Below are 25,028 nucleotides of genomic sequence, written 5' to 3' on the forward strand. Positions count from 1 at the left end.
CGGGGAAAGGCAGACGGGGGATATGAAACGTGACGGGGGATAGAGGTCAGGGAATGATGACGAGACAGGGGCCAGGGCCGGGGACATGGGTAGAAAATGCAAATATTGTGCCAAAACATCAATCATCAATAATGCCATCAAATAAGTGTGAGGGTTATCAGACAGATGGCCGGCCAGGGCGGTGCTATGCGCAACTCGTTTGTGATGCAAAGCTCATGACGATCATATGGTACCACATTACACTGTTTATGCTGTGCCGGGTGGCAGGTAATAAATTCAGCCACCATGGCTCACACAATTGGCAAGATTGCTATGCAAGTTACTACTTACTTAAGCAGATGGCATCCTTCAGCAGCTCTATTTTTGAAGGCATATCCTGAAAATTGAAACAATACAACATCAGTAGATCAGGATATGGTTTCACACTGACTAATTTAGTCAAGATCAGGACAATGATATGTGTGCTGTAAGCCAATGGGTGCATCAATAAATGGGCATACATTAATGCATAATTAAATGTGGCTAACTTTATCAGTGCTTGAGGCAGGACAAGAAAAGCTTACAAATATGGGGAGAAGCATGCACTAAGCCATTAAAAAAGGCAATGTAGGGAATGGCAACCAACAGTGTGAAAAATGATACCCAGCAGAACAATGATACCTAAAAGTTAATGTAAAGTTCATTCAGGATAAGTCACAGTCTGCCTTAATGCACCTAGGCATTTCAGTGATAAAAAAAATGGAAGCATACCATTTCATACACTTTGTTCTTAACAATCCTCATCGTGTCCTTTGTAGATACCGATCTTGGGACCTTGGCCTTGGCCGCCATCAGGAGATCCTGCTGAAGTGGTGTCTTCAAAACCTACAATAAATGGCACCTGTTAGTAAAAACAAGAGTAAAAATGCAACATTTGAGGGAAACTTTAAAGGAACATTAAAATAGCATAAATATGTGGTCACACTCCAGGCTACAATACTGTAGTGTACATGTTGATTTTTGGCAGGTATGAAATATTCACGAGACATAAAAAATAACTAAACCCTCACATATCTCTCCAACAAACATTGTATATGTGTTTCCAGGATGTAATTCTAACAATGACCACAATTCACGTCATTTCAGAGCTGGTTGGAGGCCTACCTGATTGATGAGACGTTCCAGACGAATGTCAAGCAGGCCGCTGCTGAGCAGTTGCTCACCATCCACATTGTCTGTGTCCCCACTCTCATGGTCATATTCAAGATCAGCCATCATAAAACATTGGCAGGAGGAATCTGGAAAAGTGCATGATGGCGCAGGATATCAACACACCAGCATGGAGACTTGATCACACATTCCAGGCTAAAAGTAATATGAAGGAGGTAGCAGCAATGCTTTGCTTCATTTCCTCATGATGCCATGTTGTTTTATGGTTAGTATGGCTGATCTATGAACAGTGCACAATCAAGAAAACTTTGTTGGTGGGCAGATCAGAAACATGCTGATGTTAACAGAATATAAACAATCACCTGACCATTTAAATGTTGCATCACACTTAGGATCCAAATAAATTTGTTTTAAAAATAATTAAGTGGCATGGAGACATTTGAGACATGAATCAGCAGAACAATTAAGCTAAAATCATATTGAAAACACATGGTGGGATATTTTGAGAGGTTAGTACTGCCACACCAGGCTTTTAATTTCATTCTCTCGACATAAACTGAAAGTCTTGATTAACATTCCCAATGAACTCCAACACCTTACATTGTAAACACTATACTTATGCAGCATGCAGTATACATACTTGTACAGTATTTACTACACATATATAGTCCCAACTAACCAATGTTAAGCCCAAATATTTTGTGCATTTGTGATAATTTCATCTTGCTCATTGCCACACAATGGGTTCAGAGTCCATATGCTGTGTCATTGACCTTTAATATACCAGTGAGTACTGGTCAAGCAGCATTAGAGTGCAAAGCTTGACCCCACTCTTGCATGTGTATGCTGGGGCAATGGAGGACATCTGAGTTTGGGGGCCAATAATTGTAGTCATTTTTGGTAACTTCTATCCAATTACTATCCTTGGGGATAGTATTAAGTTCTCAAACAGTTGGAAGTTCAGCACCCCGGCTTCCCTATTCATGCACCACCTTAGGTATGCACATGCACTGACATGCATAGGTAGTGTACTTTACCGTGTATGCTCACGGTGTTTCACATATACCATCGCCCCATTTCATGAAATTGTACCACTTTTGCCTTTTAAAGAAAATATAGTTCGCGTCATACTCACGTTCAAAGCAACCAGCTTTCGGTGTGATAAGGCCACAGCCCTTTTTGACGATTTTTCAAATAATACGCAAAAAATACATGCATGGTGGAACAAGTTCTACCAGTTTTGAGCCTCCGCAAGCAGGAGCACACTCACTACCAGAGAATGTAAACAAAAACAAACCTTGGGAAGCAGGAAATGCATTAACAGCTCCCACCGCAGCTTAACATTTTTATTCAGCAGGTTGATATTCACCTCCTACCGTTGTACACTTTGTATTCAAGCGCCAGTTGCCGATGTTCAAATTTGGCAGCAATGCTTATTACCATGAAAAATATTGAAGAAAGAAGTAGCAGAATGATCTTGGCAATGTCTGTTTCTGTTATCTCTCATGTATGTTTTGGATAAATGACGCAGAGAAAGAATTTATATGTCATTTTGTACTAACTTGCAAGAACTAAAAGTGAATGCTTCAAACCTGATATACCTGACTGAACCATTTGATTACCTTAAAGTGGCGGAAAGTATGCAAAGCTTTTGGCATGCTTCTTATAAATTAATAACAGGGTGAAAAATCGGTACTTCAAATCAGAGTTGGTTCAATCACTTTTCATTCACTTCATGTTTTCTGCCGACCGTAGGTAAATTTTATGCCGTGAATCTGGTATCCGAATGTGCGTTATATATGGCGCAGTACGTCCGTCGTTTGTTTATGTCGGATTTGCCATTCGCGTGTGGAGTTCGCGTGTGGGCGGTGTCGTCGTGGTTTCTGTGGCTGGTTGAAATGGCGATTCTTGTTTAGTGCATATAAATGTTCGGTCATTCTAATGCGTTGCTATGCGGTAAGGCGAAGCTAAAAGTGTTGGGGTAATTTCGGCCGAAGCGCTCAAAGCGAACGGCGAACATCTCGTTCAAGGTTTGGCGGCCCGTTGGTTCCGAAATTCTAATGCGTTGCTATGCGGTAAGGCGAAGCTAAAAGTGTTGGGGTAATTTCGGCCGAAGCGCTCAAAGCGAACGGCGAACATCTCGTTCAAGGTTTGGCGGCCCGTTGGTTCCGAAAGCAATTCAACTCTTAAACCGGAAAAGACGGTGTGAGGCAGTGCTGGAGAATAAGCGCATATTTCACTTTTGTGATTTCTGTGTGGTGAAACCGAATCCAAGATGGGCACATCTCAAACCAACAAAGAAAACGGGAAAGGAACACCCGAGAAGAATAACCAGCATGCAAGGGGCAAAACCTCCTTTGCGCGAGTTGTACTGCTTGATGGGACTCTGTTTGAATGCTCAGTTGAGGTAAGCTGGTCAGAGATCTCTGTACTATCTCTGAATGCCTGTGACCCTTCGAATGAAACCTTTGGTTTAGGTCTACTGCAGGGATGGGGCAACCTCATTGGTATTGGGAGACCACATGAGTTTTGAATCATTTCTTGCCATGCATCATCATTAGGTTGATGTGAAGTTTTCCAGTGATGGGGCAGATGTGATTCTGCCTCATAATCTTTTGCCCATATTCCTAAGGCTGTTATGAAAATTTATGAGCAGATCCAATCATTTGCAGGATGCAAGATGATAGGTATGTGGTTTGGTTATGGTGCGGGCCAAACAAATCAAGTATGCAGGTGGGGGTAGCTTCATGAGCACCAGTGGTCACCAATGATGCCTGATCAAAGGGAATTTAAGTTGAATAAATTTATTATATCAGCTAAGTGCCTGCTAAGATCATAAACCACAAACCAGGCTGCCAGAAATGCATGCTGTGCAGAATGTGCCTGGCCAAGCAGTGACATACTGGTAGAAATGTCAGTGTATGCACAGCATAGATCTAAGTGCTCAGAGTTAAGTGCATGATAACCAACAGTTTAAGAGGTAAAAGGAGCTGGTGTTGCAGGAAATTATTATCTCAAAGGTAATTTCAGGTAAGAATGCCCAGAAAACCAAAATGATGTGACAAGTTAACAGAATGTGGCCTGTATTTTGCACATCTGTGTGCGAGGCTTAGCATCCCTATATGATTAAGGCATCCTGCATGGGTATCCAGGGCAGTGGGTGAACTTTTTACAGATTGGCCATCCTGTAAGCCAACGACTTGTGTGCTCATGGCTTTCCTGTGCTACTTTCTTGTGACAAAGCTAACCAGGTGAACATAATCAAAGAGTTTCAAATATGTTCAGGTTATCAAGTTGCAAAATTACTTACGTGAGCAATATCTTATGACTGAACTTCATCCCAACTATCATCATAGCAATGAGTAGTATCTTATGTGTAGATGTCCAAGTATATGTAAGACATCAAAGTTTGGTGTCAAATATATTACTTTATACTAAAAGCTCTTTAATGAGATGTTCATAAAATTTAGCATAGTGACCTGTGAGATACCTCAGGCATCAAACCACCAGAGATGCAGTGGGGTGCTGGGCCATGACCACCATCAGACATAATGCATGCAATTTGTGTTCATTTTATCATTGAACTGCAGTGGTCTTTGGCCACAGGTTGGGATAAACCATCAGGAGGGTACCTCTTTGTCATTGCTGGCAGTGTGTCATGGTGTTGCCTGACTTGTCATGTCATGAAACATGAACATGATAATAGGGAGATGCTTCCCATTCCCAGCTGGTTATGGCACTCACCCCTTCCCCCAGCCTGCAGGTGCAGGTTCATGTCACCTGTCTGACCATGGTGGGGGATGCCACCTGTCTAACCCGGGCTGGAGATATCACCGGTGTGGCCCTGGACCGGGAGACGTCACCCGTCTGGCGGCGAGGGGGGGGGAAGGGAGGCCGCAATGTTGCCCGTCTGGCCGGCGTGCCGGCCGGCGCCATTAGCGGGCGCGTGTGCCGGGGCGGGGCCGGAGCCGCTCCGTCAGCGTCCACTGGCGTCTCCGGCCTCTGTTTGGCCTCGGGCCGGCCAGCTCTGGCGCTAGGGACCGGCCGGGCCGCAGGAGGAGGCCGGCCCGGCTCTGCAGTGCGGAGTCATTGGCGAACTCCCGGCCAAACCCAGCGCGCGGTCTTTCCATATAGCGCGCGGTGGCCCCGGTATTCTCTCACTGAGCCCAGCGCGTACTGCCCTGCAGTTTAGTTGGGAAGTGCATACCGACTCAGATCTTTGTATGACGGATCAGACCTCTGGCTTCTGAGTCAGCGCACAGCTACAGCAAAGTGCCCAGGCCACGTGGTACAAAGTTATTTCACAGCAGTTGATAGGATGACATCGTGCTGCCAACTCCCTATTGTCATCACTGCTTTGAGTCTCGTCGGTACCCGCACCCAGATGGAAAAGGCCTAGAGCGTGTGAACATGAGTCGGCCGGACGCGGTGGCCGGGTGGTGACCGCCCGATGCCGGGTCCAACCGCCCTCAGTCCTCGGCGCAGCCCTCGACGGACGGCGGCCGCCCACTCGGCACGACCGGGCGGCGCTGCCTCATTGGCTTCGGCAGGAAGTGACGGCGCCGGCCTTGGCTTGATGAGCTGGTGTGCGGCGGACGCCGCTAGCGGCAGCGTGCCGCGTGCACGGCCGGCGCGGGGGTGGGCCGTGACACGCGGCGATGGACACGCCGCCCGCGGCCGTGGCGACGTGGGCGTCCAACGGCCGTCCAGCCGGCCGGACGTGTGGCGTGAGGGGAGGCCTCGCCGTCGCCGGGGCTTGTGGCGGTGCCGCGGTCAGGCCCGCGCTTGGGAAATGGCGCAGTCTGTTGTGGGTTGGGCTTCTGGTCGTGGTCGTCTGCGGAGGACGTTCCGACGACCAGCTCACCGCAGAGGGGTCGTTGCTAATAGGACAATATTCCCATTGTACCAACGTCTCCCGCCGAGCATAATCAGGTTGGCTTTGATTCAGCATTTGTTCACTACAGGGTTTCAAAGGTGACCCCCGCGCAGGGTTCTCTTCTGCATTCGGTAGCGGAGCTACTTGGATGTGTCGCCCCGACGTGCGCGTGGGGAGCAGCGTCACGACCGTCCGCCTGTGCCATCGACACGGCTCTCGATCGGGGCCGGTGTGTCCCGCTCGGGCCGCTCCGGCCGCTCCGGATGCTGCCCGGCCAGCGTGCCCTCTCAGCTGGCGGGCGACGCGCGCAGAGCGAGGGCTCGGCCTGCTGTCGTCGGCCAAACGCGGCACGCCGCACCCGTCTGTTTACGTCTCCACGGCTCCGAGCGCCAGGCCGACCTAACGACGCGGGTAGGGCGGACCCTGATGGACCCCAAACGAGCGGCGCCGGCCGGCCGACCTCTGCCCGCAGCTGTCCGGGCCGGGAACACTGACGTCATGCTGACCAGGCGCCAGCCGCGCCGCTGAACGCTAAGCTGACAGCACGGCCGACGGAGTGCCCACTGCCGGCGAGTGCCCACGGCCGGCGGAGTGCCCACGGCCGGCGGAGTGCCCACGGCCGGCGGAGTGCCCACGGCCGGCGGGGTGTCCACGGCCGGCGTGGTGTCCACGGCCGGCGGTGTGTTCGCGGCCGGCGGTCCGTGCCGCCGCGCGGGGCACGGGGACGGCGGAGCCCGACCGGGCGTCCTGGTGCCGCCCCGCCCCCCGTCCCCGCCCCCGCCCCCGCCCCCGCCCCTGTCCACGGCCAAGGCCTTCCGTCCGGCGGTCTCTTGGAAGCCCTGCAGGGTTGCCGTCCTGCAATAGACTTGTGTGGGTTTGGAACTCGACGCTATTTTGTTCTACCCCCACCGGACTCATAAGCTACCACATGAAACACCATTATCTGACGGATCACCACTATGTGATAGCGAGACATTCTGTATGGATTTCGCTGAAGCACTTCAGCTTGTCAACGTGCCCTTGATTTTTCGCCAGCTTTGGTGTAAGTCACAAGTCCGCCGCCAGTGCCATGACCGACACTGCCACTAGCAGTCGGCACCGGTCCGTTCCGGGGCTGGTCCTGCTGACCGTGCTATGACCGACACTGCCACTAGCAGTCGACACCGGCCCGTTCCGGGGCTGGTCCTGTCGACCGTCGTCAGCCCCGCTATGTCTCCGCTCGCGGTCGCACGGCCCCCCGCGGTTCCGGTACGATGCGGGCAGCGAGGCACCGTCCCGCGTCCCGCTCCCGTGTCCCGACCGAGATATCCCATTCCGAGCCGCCATGGGACCGTGCAGTGGCGACTGCCGCCAGCCCAGATCCTCACACGGCTGCGCGGGATATCATACCGAAGAGCGGGACGGTCCGTGGATAGCAGAGCGTTGTGTTGGAATGCCTCTGCGGAGTGCATAACTACAGTGATGAATGCTATTCCTGAGCTGCAGGCAGTCTGCCACCGCGCGACCGGAGCGTCCGCAGCGGATCGTCGCACGCACCCTTATAGAGCGGCGCCCCGGCGGCCGCCCTGCCGCCCGGTCGGCTGGCGACCCGCCGACCAGGCAGCCGGGCGCCGGGCCGGCGGGCCGGGCGCGGTCGGCCGGGCGCCGGGGCGTGGCCGCAGCCGCGTCGAGCCCGTCGGCCGCTGGGCCGGCGCCGACACTGCGGCCGCCGCCGCCGCAGCCGCCGTCCGGCCAGCACTGGCTGGCGCCGGACGATCGACCCACGCCGCGTGCCGCCCGTCCGGGCCGGCACGTGCGAGCCGCTTTGTCTGAAGTCGGTGGGCCGCGCGGAAGTCGGTCCGACTGTAGAGACCTGGGGGTAGGGCGGCCGGCTGGCTTCAGTCCCCTGGAGTGGGCTGCGTGCGTCGGCGCGTCCGGTGGCCGCCGCAGCGAGCGGCTTCACGTTGACCCCCAGCAGGCCGGCCGGCAGCTCATCCCGCCCGTTTGTCCGGTCGGCCGGCCGGCCGGGGGCGTCATGCCACGCCCCGCGCCCAGAGCGTGCCGGGCCGCCCGACGCCCCCGCCGGCCGGCCCGCCCTGCGGCGGCGCGCGCCCGCCTGCCGCGCCGCACAATGGCCACAATGACGGGGTCGGCGCGGCGGCGTTCCGCTCTGGCGATTGGCTGACCGGTTTTTCTGGGCCGAGTTTTTTGGCAGGTCATTATGTGTATCTTGGCGTAATGTCGGGTGTGGACGTGTCTTTGGATTCCACGGTGCCGACCTGAGCGTTTTTCTGCACCGCGCTGCCGCTTGTTAACATCGTGCGTTTGAATGGGAATGCTTCACTGAGTAAGCAAGATTTTGATGCGCGACGACGAAGCTCACAACACGCCGTTTGGTAGTCCGAATAGCATCGACGCGAATCGTCTGATCTGGGTTGAATTCTGAACCCCCAAATTCGGGCCCATGTATGCTATATTATCTTATATTTGTTCAGTTACATACATTCATCGATAGTTAGTTGTGTTTCAGTTAGAACATTTCGGCATTGTCTTGTCGATATCGGCTTGTCAGAGAAAACTGCGCTGTCTCAGATGATAGTGTTGATGACAACATTCGTATCAGTGTGTCACTTCCTAGTTGTTACTTGTACATTCGTGAAAGTTAGCTGTTCGAGGGTCTCCTCTTTGAAAGCTATGGAAAGGGAGTTGTTTGTTTGCGCCTTTGGGCAAGACAGCTTCAGCCTTCTTCCCCCCCCCCCTCCCCAGGAAGCGCAGAAGCGGCGTCGTTCACATGTTCTCCGCTTTCGCCGTGTAGGTGGCTCGATTCGAGCCGTGCTCTCCGACGCCGTGTTTGGCGGTCCGAGGTGGGCGTGATGCCGCTCGCCGTCTGTGTCTGTCTCTCCTCGCTCCCTGGGATCGTATTGATCAGGAGTAATTGTCGGCCAGCGGGAAGTGGGGCCTGCTTCCGATCTGGCCGCATCTCCCTTCCGTCAGTTTTTGTCCCCCCCCCCCCCCCCCCCGGCGCAGAGAGCCGGTGGTCGCCGCGCCGCTGGCAGGCGGCCCTGGGCACGGCGGCCCAGCGTGGAGTCGGCTGACCAGCGCCAGCGGCATACAGCGGGGAGTCCAGTGACCAGCGTCAGCGGCATACAGCGGGGAGTCGGCTGACCAGTGTCAGCGGCATACCGCGGGGAGTCCATTGAACAGCGTCCGTGGTGTACAGCAGGGAGTCTGCGAACCAGTGGCGGTTGCAAATAGTGTGGATTCCACGGAGTAGCGAGCAGCTGGGGCGCAGTGAGCAACAGTACGGCATTTATTTGCAACGAAAGATCCCAGGCCCTTACGTTTGATGGGATTGGCAAGACCGCGTTACACGTGCTCGTGACTGTGCTGCGAATGTCATCAACACTGTAGGTACTGACAGATGGTTGAGAGGGATTAGGTAGGATCCCGTAACCTCTAGTTACCAACGGGGGGAAAGGCTTGGTCTGGGTCTGATGAAGGTTCGGAAACTTGGTCCTGGGTTCGGACGACTATGAAGTGCAAACACGGGGAACAGTTAACCCTCACTAAGCTGACCGCGCTCGGGTATTTGCCGTCCGGCCGGTTTGACAACGCAGGAGTCCGCAAGAACGATCTGGTGTCTGAAACACCGTCGAAAATTTTAGTTGCAGTGCCGCTAGCCGCCCTGGGGCGACATGCGGCGCCGGACTGCCTCTGATTGCAATAAGCCGCCGCCAGTGTAGGCCCGGCCCCCGCTGTTTCCAGCCGGAGCGGTGCCGGCGGCTGGCACCGCCTAATGAACGGCACGTGGAGGCTGAGGGCAGGGGCGGGCCGGGCCGGGCGTGCGGCCGCCGTCGGCCCGCATTAGGTGACGGCACGCATCACATGGCCCGGATTGGGGTCGGGCGCGCCGGCGGCTGCCGGCGCTGACCAGGTGGGAGTTGGGTTGGGGTCCGGAGCACTTCTGAGAGTGATGTCTGGTCTCGGTCTGGGCGGCGTGGACAGGCGGTGGCTATACGGTCAGACTCGACAGCGCGCTTAGCAGTCTGGGTGGACGGTCTCGCCGCAGGAGCTGCTGGATGGTGGCTCGAATGCAGCTATCTTCCGGAGACTGTCCGTCCCCCCCCCCCCGCGTCTTCGCTGGTCGCTGACCGGGTTGCTCTGTGTTGAGTTACTCACAAGACAACTCAACACAACACCGTCAAAACTATCATTGTCCCTGTTCATATCGTTCTAATGTAAACAATAAAACGCAACTTGTTTTGTTAATGACACTCTTAAGCTACATCACATCGCCAGACAACGCTGTTCCGGCCATAACTGTGGACACAAACTGTCATCCTTTCCCGGGCACTCTGGTGTTACTGGTAGCTGCCTCGATACATCTAGTAACCACTCGCTGGATAAGTCTGTAGCGGTCGCAGCTGTCGGCTCGGCTCCCTATCCCTGTTTCGGCCGTGACTGTTGATGCTTGCCGACATATCACTTACAGAACAGCCCTGCTCCAGTCGAAGCTGTCTCCATTCTCCATGCATCGCCTCACCACGAGCTGGACACCCTTGCCCCGATCAAAGCCGCCGGCTTAGGCTGACCTACTGCTCCCGGAACAAACCCGTTCAAACTGCCACCGTCTGTACAAATCGACCAATCGCGGCCGGAGTGAGCCAGTGTCCTTGACAGCCCTCGCTGTATCAAAACAGAGCACACCTGCTTACACCACTTAGAGGACTAAGCACGGGGCAGTATCGCCTGTATCGCCGCCGGCCACTGCGCGATATGCACCGACGCGGCGCTCTCCGATTAGCCGCCCCTGTGTTCGGCCGAGCCCTGCACCGCCGCGTTCGGCTGAGCCCTGCCCCGCCACGTTTGGCCGAGCCCTGCCCCGCCGCGTTCGGCCGAGCCCTGCCTTGCCCTGTTTGACCAAGCCCTGCCTCGCCGTGGCCTGCAACGCCGTGTGCCGGTGTTTACCATGGGGGGGGGGGCGGGGGGGGGGGGGGGCAGGCCGTCATGCCAGGCGATACCGGAGGCATTTCTCCCCGATAACGCCGCTGATAGGGAGTTGCGCACCGCGCGACAGCGGCGAGCGCAGGTCGTCTGGGGACGGGGCACTCCTAGCTGGTCTAGGCGGGGGCGGTGTGCTTCCAGGCAAGCTGAAACATGTTATCTCTACTCAGGCTTTGGCAGAATATCCATAACATAACTGCAGACGGCTATCCCTGCAGGCCTGCCGGGGACAGGACGTGGCCAGTCTGGCCGCAGTGGGGTGTCCTGTTCTCAGTCTGGCAGCAGCAGGGTATCCTCAGTCTGACAGCAGCAGGGTATCCTCAGTCTGGCAGCAACAGGGTATCCTCAGTCTGGCAGCAGCAGGGTATCCTCAGTCTGGCAGCAGCAGGGTATCCTCAGTCTGGCAGCAACGGGGTATCCCCGGTCTGATTGGGACAGGGTATCCTCGGTTCGACAGCAGCAGGGTATCCTCAGTCTGGCAGCGGCAGGGTATGCTCAGTCTGGCAGCAGCAGGGTATCCTCAGTGTGGCAGCGACGGGGTATCTCCGGTCTGCTTGGGACAGGATATCCTCGGTTTGACCGCAGCAGGGTATCCTCAGTCTGGCAGCGACGGGTATGCCCAGTCTGACAGCAGCAGGATATCCTCAGTCTGATAGCAGCAAGGTATGATCAGTCTTGCAGCGGCAGGGTATCCTCAGTGTGGCAGCGGCATAGTATCCCCAGCATGGTTGTGGCGGGGTATCGCCCACCTGGATATGGTGGAGCGAATCCGTGCTCACTTGGGCACGGCACCCCGGCCTGGCTGTGACTGAGATGTTTACAGCTCAGCTGGAGTTGTGTACATTCAGCCCAGCTGGACAGTGCTTACTCACACGATGTAACCAATTCCGCCGAAGCAGCAAGCGACCATAGGCTAGGGCTAGAGCACGTCAGTCTCATTCCATCTAAGGTAATAAGTGCGTCCAGGCGGGCTGAGGGAGCAGAGTTTGCCGTCCGCCTGCAACCGTGGTGTTCCCAGGCGCCAGAGCTGGGGAGCACCCCCCCCCCCCTCCCCCCCAGTCCCCTGCAAGAGAGGAGCGCTGTAGCCAGGCTGGAGAGCGCACCCCAGTTCCTTGCGAGAGAGGAGCGCTGTACCGAGGGCTGGAGAGCGCGCCCTAGTCCGTTGCAAGAGAGGAGCGCTGTCAGTCCGAACACGTCCAGCCCAAACCCAGCGAGTGATGATCTGTCCGCTGTCCAGCTTGGATATTAGACTGGGAAGTGGTTTCCAGTGAAGCATTCGGTCTGACCTCATCAGAGCCTCATGACTGTGATCATTCGCCCGAGCTGCCGCGCGGCGCGTGACGTGCTTCCCTCCTCACGCGGACGTCTCGGCCTCTGCCGCCGTGCCCGTCCCTGGAGCCGACCGGCCGCCGTGCGCCGCTCGGCCCCGGCGCCGGTGGCAGGCCGGCGGTACGGCCGGGTGGCGCAGTACCTGAAGTGGCCGGCGGCTATCCCTTCAGCGTCGGCCGGCCGTATCGGCCGATAGCGCGGCGGCGTCGCCGTCCGGCTGAGTCAGGCGCCCCCTGTATCAGTGTGAGGCGCGCAAACAAACGCCCAATCGGCGGCCCAGATACCGTTCCCGAGGGCTAGACAGGTGAGGGTGGACGGGGTGGGAGCGTCCACCGCTACAGCACCCGGCAGTGCACGGCCGGCACCAGCGGTCTTCACCAGCTCGGCGCTGCTTGCCGAAGGCGGGCAGATGGTCAGCCTGGCCGGCGGCTGGCGGGCAGGGGCGGGGGGGGGGGGGGGGCAGGGTGTTGCGCCACGAGTGGGCCGCGCTGGGCTGTGGCTGACAACTATTTGGCGTGTGTTCGGGGAGGGGTGGGGCACGATGCCTGCTGGCGCCCGCGACCTCCGTTGCAGTCAGGGCTTCACTCCGGAGAAGGTCGTCTCGCCATCTCTGCTCAAGATTGCTGCTGGCCGTAAATAAAACTGAATCGTTGCTCGTTTAAACTGGGTGCCGTTCCGATCTGAGCGGGTCGCCGAGGGAGGATTGCTTCTCATGACAACCGCGGCAATGCTTCCTGGCCCTCCTGGGGGATCTCTCCTGGCCATGTGATGAAACTCGCGCTGGTATTCAGAGCGCCTATGCCCCCAGTTGTGCGCACTTCCTATCCCATTGTCCTCTGGACGGCGGCGGGGGCCAATACTCCTGAGGGGGTTCCGGCCGTCGCTCCGTATGTCGCGGACGGAAGCTGATGCCCCGGTACATCCCGTGATCGCTTCCCTCGCCCGTCGGTTGTCCCGTGGTCGCTTCCCTCGTCCGTCGGTTGTCCCGTGATCGCTTCCCTCGTCCGTCAGCCCTCCCGGTGTTGTTACCCTCACCTGTCGGTTGTCTCATAATCGCTTCCCTCATCCGTCGGTCTTCCCGTGGCTGCTTCCCTTTTCAGTCGGTCGTCCCGTGATCGCTTCACTCGTCCGTCGGTTGTGCGTCGTGTGATCGCTTCCCGCATCCGTCGTCCGTCCCGTGATTGCTTCCCTCACCCGTCGATTGTCCGTCGTGTGATCGCTTCCCTCATTCGTCGGTTGTCCATCCTGTGATGAGCAACAGCGATGGGTAGCACTCGAACGTGACTTCGGACTCTTATTCGGACTTCGGATGATGAGCTGTCCACGGCCTTGTTTCAACCTTCTCCGGGGATGGCTAGCGCGTCCGCCGCAGTCCGTCTGGTCCAACACGCACGGCCCCGGCATGCAGAAGCCTCTTGCTCGTTAGAGTGTTGATCAGTGCAGAAGCATCTGCTTATTAGGTGGTTGCTCAAGTGCTCTTTGCGATTTGATTAAAAAATTTCGCGGAACACGACATGAAGGTAGAGGATTATGAACGCCGACCACGTTTCGGTCAGAGCTGTTACCACGGATCCGCCTGACCCGCCGAATACCGTTCCGGGGCCCAGGCGACAGGCAGACACGTGTTGCGCGGGACGCTTGGAACGCATGCTCAACTGGCGCATCACGGCCTAACGCCCGAAGTGCGCCTACTTTGAGCATAAAAATATTACCAATGGCGGCGCCTGTCAGGGCCCCCCCCCCCCTCTCTCTCTCTCTCTCTCTCTCTCGCAATTCGTGGCTTGCGAGCCTATAACCGTGGTGGTTCAGACAGTCTGACCTACTGCCGCCCGTCGGAGATTCCACGCGCTTGCGCGCGAGTGCCTTCGACTGAAATACGCCGTCATGCAGTCCCACTGCCACCGCGCGGGCACGCACGCACGCACGCACGCACGCACGCACGCACGCACGCACGCACGCACGCACGCACGCACGCACGCACACACACACACACACACACACACACACACACACACACACACACACACACACACACACACACACACACACACACACACACACACACACACACACACACACACACACACACACACACGAGCTGCAGCCCCCGGCGCTGTAAACGTACGCCGTTTCCACCCGGCCACCACCGCCGCCCCCGTCGCGCCGGGGGTAAACACTCGTTGCGGCCGGTAAATATTTCCGGCGGCCGGCCTTTGCGGGGCGACGGCGGGCGGCGAGACCGTCTGCCACCTGGTACGGGGGCGTGGAGGCGGGGCGGGGCCGGGGGCGGCCCAGCGGACGGTGGCAGGCAGCAGGCGGGGCGTGGCCGGGGCGGTGGCGGCCCCGCCCCGCCTGCAGATCAGCTGCGGATGGTGACGGGGCCGGCGGTCGTCCCGTCACAGATTGCAGGAACAGTGGCGTGTTGTCTGGGTGGCGATAGTCATGATTTCTTCCGCGAATGGTCACGGCCGGGGCGTACTTCGGAGAGACGTCTCTCAAGGTCGCATGATCATATGTGTAATGTGGTTCTCGATAGTAAGCATGACCCCTCATTTACTGGAAACCGTTTAAGTTTTCTTGTGACCGGATGCAATCTTCAACCAGACTGATGAACAGCCAGTTGTGAATTTACCTCTCGTTGACGCCAAAATATCGATGCGTAGCCGGTCCTTGAGTTTCCGGTGGCTGACGGCGGCTTCCGTTCCCCAGAAGAAGGCCACGGGCCAAGAGCTGCTGCTGAGAGTGACGGAGCACCTGGACCTGCTGGAGCGCGACTACTTCGGCCTGCAGTTCTCCGACCAGCACGACCCCATCAACTGGCTGCAGCTGGACAAGCCGATCAAGAAGCAGCTGAAAAGTGGGTCGCCCTGTCTCGTCTTCCCCAGCAGCACGGGGCGGGGCCTATCATGGCGTTGACTGTGCTGTCTGTGACGTAGAGTTGAGGCGCCCCTTGGTGCAGGAAGCCTACTGTTGTTCTCATTCAATGAACTGCGTCTGTAACAAAGGATATGGTTCCGTGCCGTGAGTCGCTCTGTATGTATTTTCCTCCGTAATGGCTCTAGTGATTCGAGGGCCCATTCCTGGCTAGGTGACTTTCACGCATACAGTTGCTTCGCGTTTGATGCTGACGCTAATTCGATGTTAAGCCCGCGGTCATAGTGCAAACAAAATGTTAGAGAACTAAAAGGCAAGGCATATTTCTGTAAAATAAATTCTGCAGAGCCCGCTTATTGAAAAGGAAGATAGCTGGAGGTCGAATAGCACATTTACATAACTTAACTTTCTTGATTTAAGAGAAAACCATGACGCATGCCAGCTCCACTACGTGGCGCGCCCTCAAATGAAGGATGACATGGATAACGTGGCTGCGAGCAACCTGGCAACCTATGTTGAAATGATCAGCCCTTTATGGAGGGTCTGAAGGTGTAACTGCCGCCCGACACGGGAGCTGCAGCAGTGAAGCAAGTGTCGGTGCGCGCGAGCTTGAGCCGTGCCATCACTGCCCCCGGGCTGAAGCCTTGAAGTGAGCGGGTGTCATGCACTGCCGGCGGCTGCCGCAGACGCGGGCCGGCCGGTTGGCTCTCAGGGGTCCGTCCGTCGAGAGGGCAGCGGCGAGTGCCGCCGACAGCTCTGTCTTTCACGCCTGCTGGCCTGAGGACGGCCAGGGCAGGTGGATGGATGGCTGGCGCTGGTGCCGCGCCGCCGCACACTGGCGCCGGTCTTCAGTCAGCGCCGGCCCGGCGGTGGACGGCGAGCCGGACCGAGCTGTACGGCGGCGCGCGGCCAGCCACCGGGGACGGACAGCGCCGCCGGCCGGGCCGTGACGCGGGCTGGGGCCGGTCTCCGCCGCCCGCTCGCTGTGTGTGTGTGTGTGGTCGGCGCCAGGCTCAGGCCAGGTGTCTGTAGTGACGTACGGCCAGCTGCGGATCCCGGTGGCAATGCGTGTGGGGAGGAGGGCGGGGGGGGGGGCTCTACTGTTGTGCAGCGTGCCGCCGCCCCCCCCCCCCCCCCCCGCCGCCCTGCACCTGTCACTGTTGATGGGCCGTCTGTGAGAACATGGCCGGCCGGTAGTGTGGTCACAGCAGCAGAACCCGTGCCGCCACGAGAGCAAGCGAGTGTCGCCGCGACGGCAGGGCCATGCCGCCGCGACGGCAGGGCCATGCCGCCGCGACGGCAGGGCCATGCCGCCGCGACGACAGGGCCGTGTCGCTGCGACGACTAGGCCATGCCGCCGCGACGGCAGGGCCATGCCGCCGCGACGACAGGGCCGTGTCGCTGCGACGACTAGGCCATGCCGCGACGGCAGGGCCATGCCGCCGCGACGACAGCGCCGTGTCGTCGCGACGGCAGGGCCGTGTTGCCGCGACAGCAAGGCCGTGTCGCCGTCACGTCCCCCTCGGACAACAGGAAGCCGCGTGTTAAGGGGCGACCGACATCACAGGCTGATGGGAAACAGAAGGCGGCGAGAGTGGAGGAAATGGCGGCGGTAATCGGGATAGTGCTGCGTCCCAGCCGACCCCACGGGGCTGCGTGCCCCGCTGTTTTGCATGCAGCCTCCCAGTTTTATGTCCGTCATCACCGAGGGGTGCAAGCAAGTGGTATGCGGGCCGTATGTGGTAAGCTGGGCGTAAAACATGACCCACATGATATTTCGCCCATCATTTCTCACTGAAACACCCACTTTTCGTGGATGCGGTCGTAATAAAGCGGCTAGTAAATTAGCTGCGCCCATATGCCGTATTTGTACAGCTCTTCCATGGCCTTATCAGCAAGCAGCACATCCCGTTCAAATTTGCACACTACATATGCCTATAGGACCCGTTTATTTTTCATTAGTCTTCTCCTCTAGGTAATCCCTCCAGGCGCTATCTCCGACTCCCGTGTAGTATCGGCGCTGCCGTGCCGCAGGGATGACCTCATCGTCGCGGCATGTCCTCGGCCAGGCCACGGGACATGTGCCAGGGCCGGCGGCGCCAGGCCCGGTGACCGCGTGTGCCTGGTCCGACCCGCGCCAAGCCACGGGACATGTACCAGGGCCGGCGGCGCCAGGACCGGTGACCCCGTGTGTCTGGTCCGACCCGCACCAGGCCATGAGACATGTGCCAGGGCCGGCCCGCGCCAGGCCCGGTGACTCCGTGTGTCTTGTCCGGCCCGCGCCAGGCCACGGGACATGTACCAGGGCCGGCGGCGCCAGGACCGGTGACCCCGTGTGTCTTGTTCAGCCCGTGTGGAGGCGCTCAGCAGTGTCCGGGTGGAAGGGGGACGCCCCCTCCCCCCCCCCCGCTCACCGTGAGGGGGTGGTCTCTCCGCGCTGCCGGCGCCGGACCAGGTGGACCTTTGTGCGCAGGAGGTGTTGTATTAGTCAGCGGAGCGTTTATCAGCGCTTGTAACGGCCGCGGCGCTTGAGTCGCAGTCTCTTATCTGCTGTCACGATAGGAAAAGTCGGCGCTCGAGAACGCCAGACGTCACACATTTTGGTTGCAAGCATCGCGCGTATTCTAGGCTGGTGTTGGTTTGAACGTTCTGGGCTGTCATCGGTCCGACCATTCTGAAATGATGTATGTCTGACCGCTGCCGGCTTAAAGCAAGCAACGACGGACCGATTCACGCGGGCCGGCTGACAAACAACTCCCGGTTGGCCGTCTTCGTCATCAGCACATCAGCAGTGGTCTCGATGATCGGCGGCACACCGGTGGTCTGAGACCCGTCGGCCGCCGGCCCGCTCCGGGCGTCAGTCGCCGCGCCCCTAGCGACGCCGTCTTAGTCATCAGCACATTAGCAGTGGTCTCGATGATCAGCGGCACACCGGTGGTCTGAGACCCGTCGGCCGCCGGCCCGCTCCGGGCGTCGGTCGCCGCGCCCCTAGCGACGCCGTCTTAGTCATCAGCACATCAGCAGTGGTCTCGATGATCAGCGGCACACCGGTGGTCTGAGACCCGTCGGCCGCCGGCCCGCTCCGGGCGTCGGTCGCCGCGCTCCTAGTGACGCCGTCTTAGTCATCAGCACATCAGCAGTGGTCTCGATAATCAGCGGCACATCGGTGGTCTGAGACCCGTCGGCCGCCGGCCCGCTCCGGGCGTCGGTCGCCGCGCCCCTAGTGACGCCGTCTTAGTCATCAGCACATCAGCAGTGGTCTCGATGATCAGCGGCACACCGGTGGTCTGAGACACCGGTGGTCTGAGTCGCCGGACCGCTCCGGGCGTCGGTCGCCGCGCCCCTAGCGACGCCGTCAGCTGCCGACGGCCCGGTAATGGGCCGTCACACACGTGTGGCTGCAGGGTCGCTCGGCCCCGGCGCAGGAGCACGCTAGCCGCCACACATGCCCGTCTGAGGAGATCGTGCCCGCGCGAGCCACCTTGGGGCAGCGTCCGGCCCGGTGGCGGTGGCGGGCGCCGTCCGGCAGGGATGTAGCTGTGTAGGACGGGCGTCGGCGGGTGGCCGGCGATTGCAGTCGGCGTGGAAGCCGGCTGTTCGCTTGGTCAGGGCTTGAGGTTGAACGTCGCATGTCAGTGTATGGCACACGCAAAGTAGTCTGTCTGCATCGTTGCCCAGCGTTGTCTGGTATGTGCTAACATGGGCTTGTACTGGCCGCCTCCCTGCGGCTCTTTAGAACCAAGGCGCTTAGTAATCGGGACGGCAGTTCTCACAGAGGCCGCCGCACCCGCCGGGGCTTTATCGGTCCATTTCCGTCATGAAGACTCATCTCGCATTTAGGCCAAGTGGGTGCCTGCGGAGTGAGAGCGGTGGAGTGCGCAGGCAGTTCGGGCCCGCGGGCCTATTGTCCCAGCGACGGAAGCGGCTGCGGCTCCGGTGGAAACGGCTTTGTCGGGTTCGGGTTATGAGGCTGGGCCGTCGCCTCAGAGGCGGCGTTGTGCTCTGGTTCTCTGGTGACGAGTCAGGATCAGGTGCTGGTGATGTTCCAGAAGCCGCATTCCACTGCGAGGCCCAGCGAGGCGGTGACTGAGTGGTTTGTGGCGATGCCTGCATGCTTCCAGCGGATATTTGTGTGGCGGCAGCATGCATGCCTTAAGCGGACATCTGTATGTGGCGGCACTCTGTCCGCGTTCGGCGTGGTTTCGTCGACTTCGAAGCTCAGGGCGTTTGTTTGGGCAGGGTTCGGCGTTGGCCGCTGGTCGCCGCGGCAGAGCTCGGGACGCGCAGGCACCAGTGCACAGTGACGGTCGACGCCGTCACCAGGCCGAGACCGCAGGCATCAGTGCACAGTGACCGTCGACGCCGTCACCAGGCCGAGACGGAGCCGCTGTTGCCGACGTGGCGGCGCCAGATCTGCGGCCTGCGCCATGACTTGGACGCCCGGCTGGCGCGGGCGGCGGCCAGTGTGGCGGGCCTGAAATCACTGTCGCCGGGGCGACGAGCCCATCCCCGCGGCTGGCTACGTCCGCGCAGCCTCAGGCTGACGTGGTCAGGCTGCGCGGATGTCGGCCGTCCCCTCGCCCCCATGCGCAGCCGCCGGCACGAGCAGGGGGGAGAGGGGGGGGGGGGGGCAGGCCAGCATCGTCGGTCATTGTCGCCGTCAGAACTATGCAGCGCCAGCTGGGTACAGGACTGCTCGATCGGGTCATGGTCGCTGGCGTGGCACCACCCATCCAGCTTTCCAGGAACGCCCGCCCCCTCTCCCCCAACAATGCTGATCAACGAACGTCGTGGCTTTTTAGGCTGGAAGGCCGTGACTGCCGGACAGTTCTGTGTAGCTTCCGCTAGCATCTCAGGACGACGAATCACCGACCGCTACAAAAAGAAGTAAACACAAGTAGTTAACAGGTCTGGAAGAGAGCTTTTGCATTTCTGGATGCATCATGCATTGCTCACATCAAAGTTGTTTTTTTGGGTGGCGGTGGGCTCGTTTTGGGACGCAGCCACCGACCCCATCCGTTAAAGCTAGTTGCGGGTATAAACTCATTTTGACCTGTGTGTCAAATCACTCAGCGCACTGAAATCTCAAAGCCGTAAGGAGGCGTTATTGCCTGTTGACATTGTTCCATTCCCCTTCAGGCCCATTGTAATCTGTGATCCCTTCGGCACATACAGCACAGCCATTGTTGTCCGAAATGTCAATGCCACTCATTAGTGAAGCCCATTGTCGGCAGAAATAGGTCACACGTGGGTGGGTGAAACCCCGTCGTTTCACGGGATGGATGGAACATGTGGCCGGTGGTGTGGGCCGATGGCATACGTACCAGTGAGATGTCAGGTATCAGGCGTTCGGTGCGGTGAAGCAGTAACACGGTGACCCGGTACCCGACTGGCCAGGTCCCACCATCCAGCGGCGTGACCTGGCTGGTGGTTTTGGCCAGTGGCCGGCGTTCTCTGTGTCCGTACCCCGGCGTGCCCCCACAGGGTCGGCGTTCTCTGTGACGGCAGTTCTCTGTGCCCCCACATAGCGTCGCCGCTGGCGGCTGAGTGATCCGGAAGTTATCGCTTTCATCAGGGCGTGATTCAGTCGGCCGGCGGTGACGCCGGGCGTCGGTCCACCGTCCGCCGCAGGTCGTGTTTATCGGCAGCGTCGGCGCCGCATCGGCTCGATTGTCCGCCTCGGGTTTGAGACTTGCCCAGCTGGTCTCCCGGCTGCCGCCGCCCTGTCAGCCGCGTCAGCGTCAACCGTCCAAAAGGCAGCAGAGCCAGCGGGAACCTGTGACCTCGGCACGCACGGGCTCGCGTCGGCAGCTGATCAGGCGTCGGGCTTCTCTGGGCGCATTGCAGTCCTGCACGCTCCGCGTCATGGCGCCGGGCTTCGCTGGACGCGTTGCAGTCCTGCACGCTCCGTGCTATGGCGGCGGGCTTCGCTGGACGTGCTGCAGTCCTGCACGCTCCGTGTCATGGCGCCGGGCTTCGGTGGACGTGCTGCAGTGCTGCACGCTCCGTGTCATGGCGCCGGGCTTCGCTGGACGTGCTGCAGTCCTGCACGCTCCGTGTCATGGCGCCGGGCTTCGCTGGACGTGCTGCAGTCTGCACGCTCCGTGTCATGGCGCCGGGCTTCGCTGGACGTGCTGCAGTCTGCACGCTCCGTGTCATGGCGCCGGGCTTCGCTGGACGTGCTGCAGTCCTGCACGCTCCGCGTCATGGCGCCGGGCTTCGCTGGACGCGTTGCAGTCCTGCACGCTCCGTGCTATGGCGGCGGGCTTCGCTGGACGTGCTGCAGTCCTGCACGCTCCGTGTCATGGCGCCGGGCTTCGCTGGACGTGCTGCAGTCCTGCACGCTCCGTGTCATGGCGCCGGGCTTCGCTGGACGTGCTGCAGTCCTGCACGCTCCGTGTTGTGTCCCGCCGCCGTGTCCGATTGATTTCGATTGAGGCGATCGGATCCGGCGAAGCCTGCCCCCCCCCCCCCCCCCCAGCCGCGCACGCCATCGATTTAATAGGCGGGCCGTTTCTGGTGCGAGCACGTGCGTACCGGTTGGTCGTGAGGAGGGGCGGCCCCCGCTGCCGGTCTGGCCTGATGGAAGTAAGGGGCCGGCCGGGCTGGGGCTGCGTGGCGTGTCGGTCTGCTAGGCCGCCGGTCTTTTTCCCTTGATGAAGATGGTGTATTGGTGTAAGTCATGTCTCATTATCTGACGCCCACGCCACAAAAAACTGGCCGGTGCGAGTCGAACGCATGGCGCCTGGCCTCAACGCCGCATGGGACAGTATGTTGGCTGTACACCCTCGCGTGCGCCCGCTCCAGGGTGGGACGAATGATAAACTGAAGACCGTGTCCTGGGCAACCCCGTCCTGTTGTGGCCGCTCAGCGGCGCTGTACGGTCAGACCGCGCTGCTCGCCGGTCACGCTGTACGGTCAGACCGCGCTGCTCGCCGATCAAGCTGTGCGGACAGACTGCGCTGCTCGCCGGTCACGCTGTACGGTCAGACCGCGCTGCTCGCCGATCAAGCTGTACGGTCAGACCACGCTGCTCGCCGGTCACGCTGTACGAACAGCGACGCACTGCTCGCCGGTCACGCTGTACGGACAGTGACGCGCTGCTCGCCGGTCACGCCGTACGAACAGCGACACGCTGCTCGCCGGTCACGCTGTACGAACAGCGACGCGCTGCTCGCCGGTCACACCGTACGGTCAGACCGCGCTCCCCGTCGGTCACGCTGTACGGGGAGACCGGGTGTTGACAGGGTTTAATGTGGAAGGGTGGTGTCCAGTAGAGACCTGACCGCGGAGGTCTCGTCCCAACAGCGGTTGTTTCGCTGGCTGGACTCGGCGCAGGCTGGGCTGGCGAGCTGTTGTCTGCAGTGGTTATTGATAAAGCGCCAGGCCGTTTTGAGTCCGACCAAACGCATCTAAATATCTCGACCAGGACGACATCTGCAGCACAGGTGGCTCTGGGATACCTTTCATAGTGTGTAATTGACACAACACCAGGGTCAAATCGTTCGTCTTTTGCGCACATTGTGGGTACATGAGATCAAGCCTAGCGCAGGTCGTGTTGTCGTCACAACGATTGTCACTTCCAAGAATGATAATCTTTCAATCAGCCTGATTAAGCTGGGGAAGGAAACGCTGGCGTTAAACTTATTTTGCGGCATCTTGACCAAGTTCGTACACTTCTGCGGCGGCACCTGCTTGATGCACACATCAAAAGGCGAGCACGGCGCAGTGCATTCCTGTACGACGTTAATCACATGCATGCCATTGGTGGGCTAAGGTAGCCGTCTGCGCAGCGAGAGCTCATCCACCTGTCGCAGGAGGCCCGTTTGGGTGCGAAACATAACTAGGTCGATAAGCGAGGAGTCGACAACGGTGGTGGTTCGCCATCACAGGCGCCCTCACAGATTGTGTTGGCCCCCTTCCCGGCTCCCTATTGTACGGAGTGGGGGCGGGGCTGCGAACTTCAGCGCCTCACACAGATCATCATTTTTCATCTGTTCTTTCCCCACCCAGATGGGCTGAGGGCCTGGCAGCGAGGGCTGGTCGCGTGCCTGTTGTTTGAGGAGAGTCGTCGCTGCCTGTCGTCCCTCCGGCTGGATAAACAGTGTCGGGGCCGACTCCGGGTCCAGACCTGGGGAGCGGGCTCGCCGCGCGTCTGGGGAAGGGACGCCTGAGCTCCGGGCCCGCAGCGTACCGTGATGGGGGGCGTCTGGCCGAGCTGTGCGGCAGCACTGGCGGCTGCTGGTCACGCCAGCGCGTGTCTGCGCGTCGTGACGGCCTCGGGTACCCCCCGGGTACCGTGACGGATGCTGAAACAAGCGGGACGAATGTGTCAGCCGTTGATGGGCAGGCTACCACTGCTGCTTCTCTAAACCGCATGCATCTTTTCAGGTGCTAACAGAGCTCGAGTCTGTCCTATAAATCCTCGCGGGGAATGCTCAGTGTTCAAGTACGAGCTCCGCAGTCTTCTTACACATTAAAGGCCACGTATTCAAGACGCGTCCCTTGTGTTCTGCAAAGGCCGGGCGACACGCTGCGTCGGCTGCTTTGTTCCCTGAGTCGGCTCGAGGAGACACGCGGGGCAACTGTGTCTCAGTTGGGCTCCTCTATAGCCGCCACTCGGTTCGCGGCTGCCCGTCGGCCGGCCGACACACGTTGGCGCAGCGCCGGCACGTGCTTGTTGTCTCGGGGCACACCCGCCCGCTCATAGACCCGTGCGGCGGCCCCGCCCGGCGCGGCCGCGGCGGCCTCCGCCCGACGGCGTGCCGGCAGGAGCCCCCACAACGCCGACGCCGAACACACCCCCAGGCGCCGGTGTAAAACGGCCGCTGTCGGCGCCACAGCCGCGTGCTCGCCTCACAACGGAGGCGCGCTGGCGGCCCGGCTGCTGCCAGCGCCGCCGGCAGGTGCGCAGACCGACCCATCAGGCGGGCTCCAGACGTTTGGCCAGCGTCGGCATCGCTCCGCAACCACCGAGCTGAAACCGACGCTCAGGGGAGCGGGGAGGGGCGCGGAGGGGCGCCACGGCCGGCCGCCGACAGACTGGCGCCAACCGGGCACGTAACGACCCCTTGCCCGGCAGTCAAACCGGAATCGATACACGAGCCGGGCGGCGGCGACACAACGGGCCGCGGCCGACGCTCGGCTTTGGACCGGCGGCCAGCGGAGGAGATGCGAAACGACGCGTCACGGGCCGGGGATTTACGGCTCTGCGGCGAGGGAGGCTGATGTGACGGTGTGCGCGCTAAGTGGAAACCGATCTGCGAACGGCCAATGTCAGGGCGACTGTTGAGGCGCAGGGACTTAGAAATTGGAAGTCGAGGAATATTTATAGGGAGGGACCCGAGCAGTTGACTCTTAGCTGGAGGAAATGCTGCAGAGGTGTAGTTTCCTGTTTCGCGCTGGGGGGAGGGGGGAGGGGGTGGGGATGGAGCATCCAAATTGGGCTCCAGCCCCTTCCCACCAACTTTGGGAAGGAAGTGGGTCAAATCTGGGGAGAAACCTATTTGTTGGTATATTCGGGGCAGGTTGGGCCATTTGTCACTGCGCAGCCCCCAGCTCATTTTGTGAAGGTACGCTGCTGAAATACGGTGTCGATATGCGGCCGCTAAATGCGTGCCACTCTGTTTGCGGCTATGAGCATGATCGTTGGCTGTGCCGTGCTTCGAGGCTGCCCCAGTGGCTCATCAGCAATATAATATGATTTATCCAATCCCATATATCGGCGCTGTTCGTGGCGGGACGTCCGGGAAAGTATCGGCGTCGCTGGGGGCTAGACGCCGGGAAAGTGTCGGCGTCGCTGGGGGCCAGACGCCGG

The 25,028-nt window shown here is 59.4% G+C and overlaps 1 protein-coding gene across 1 annotated transcript in view; it reads left to right on the forward strand.

The window, feature by feature from the left end:
* The first annotated feature begins 3,209 nt into the window (after nucleotides 1–3,209).
* The window catches only part of LOC119097966 (protein 4.1), a 31,867-nt gene continuing 10,048 nt past the window's right edge, over nucleotides 3,210–25,028 (forward strand). The window contains exons 1-2 of the mRNA XM_037220903.1: nucleotides 3,210–3,556; nucleotides 15,047–15,194. Of these exons, the coding sequence (XP_037076798.1) occupies nucleotides 3,425–3,556; nucleotides 15,047–15,194 (280 nt within the window). The 5' untranslated portion in view covers nucleotides 3,210–3,424. The remainder of the gene's footprint in view (nucleotides 3,557–15,046; nucleotides 15,195–25,028) is intronic.

This window comes from Pollicipes pollicipes, unplaced genomic scaffold (genome assembly GCF_011947565.3).
Source record: "Pollicipes pollicipes isolate AB1234 unplaced genomic scaffold, Ppol_2.1 Scaffold_4740;HRSCAF=5597_pilon_pilon_pilon, whole genome shotgun sequence".
Classification (NCBI taxonomy): Eukaryota; Metazoa; Arthropoda; class Thecostraca; order Pollicipedomorpha; family Pollicipedidae; genus Pollicipes; species Pollicipes pollicipes.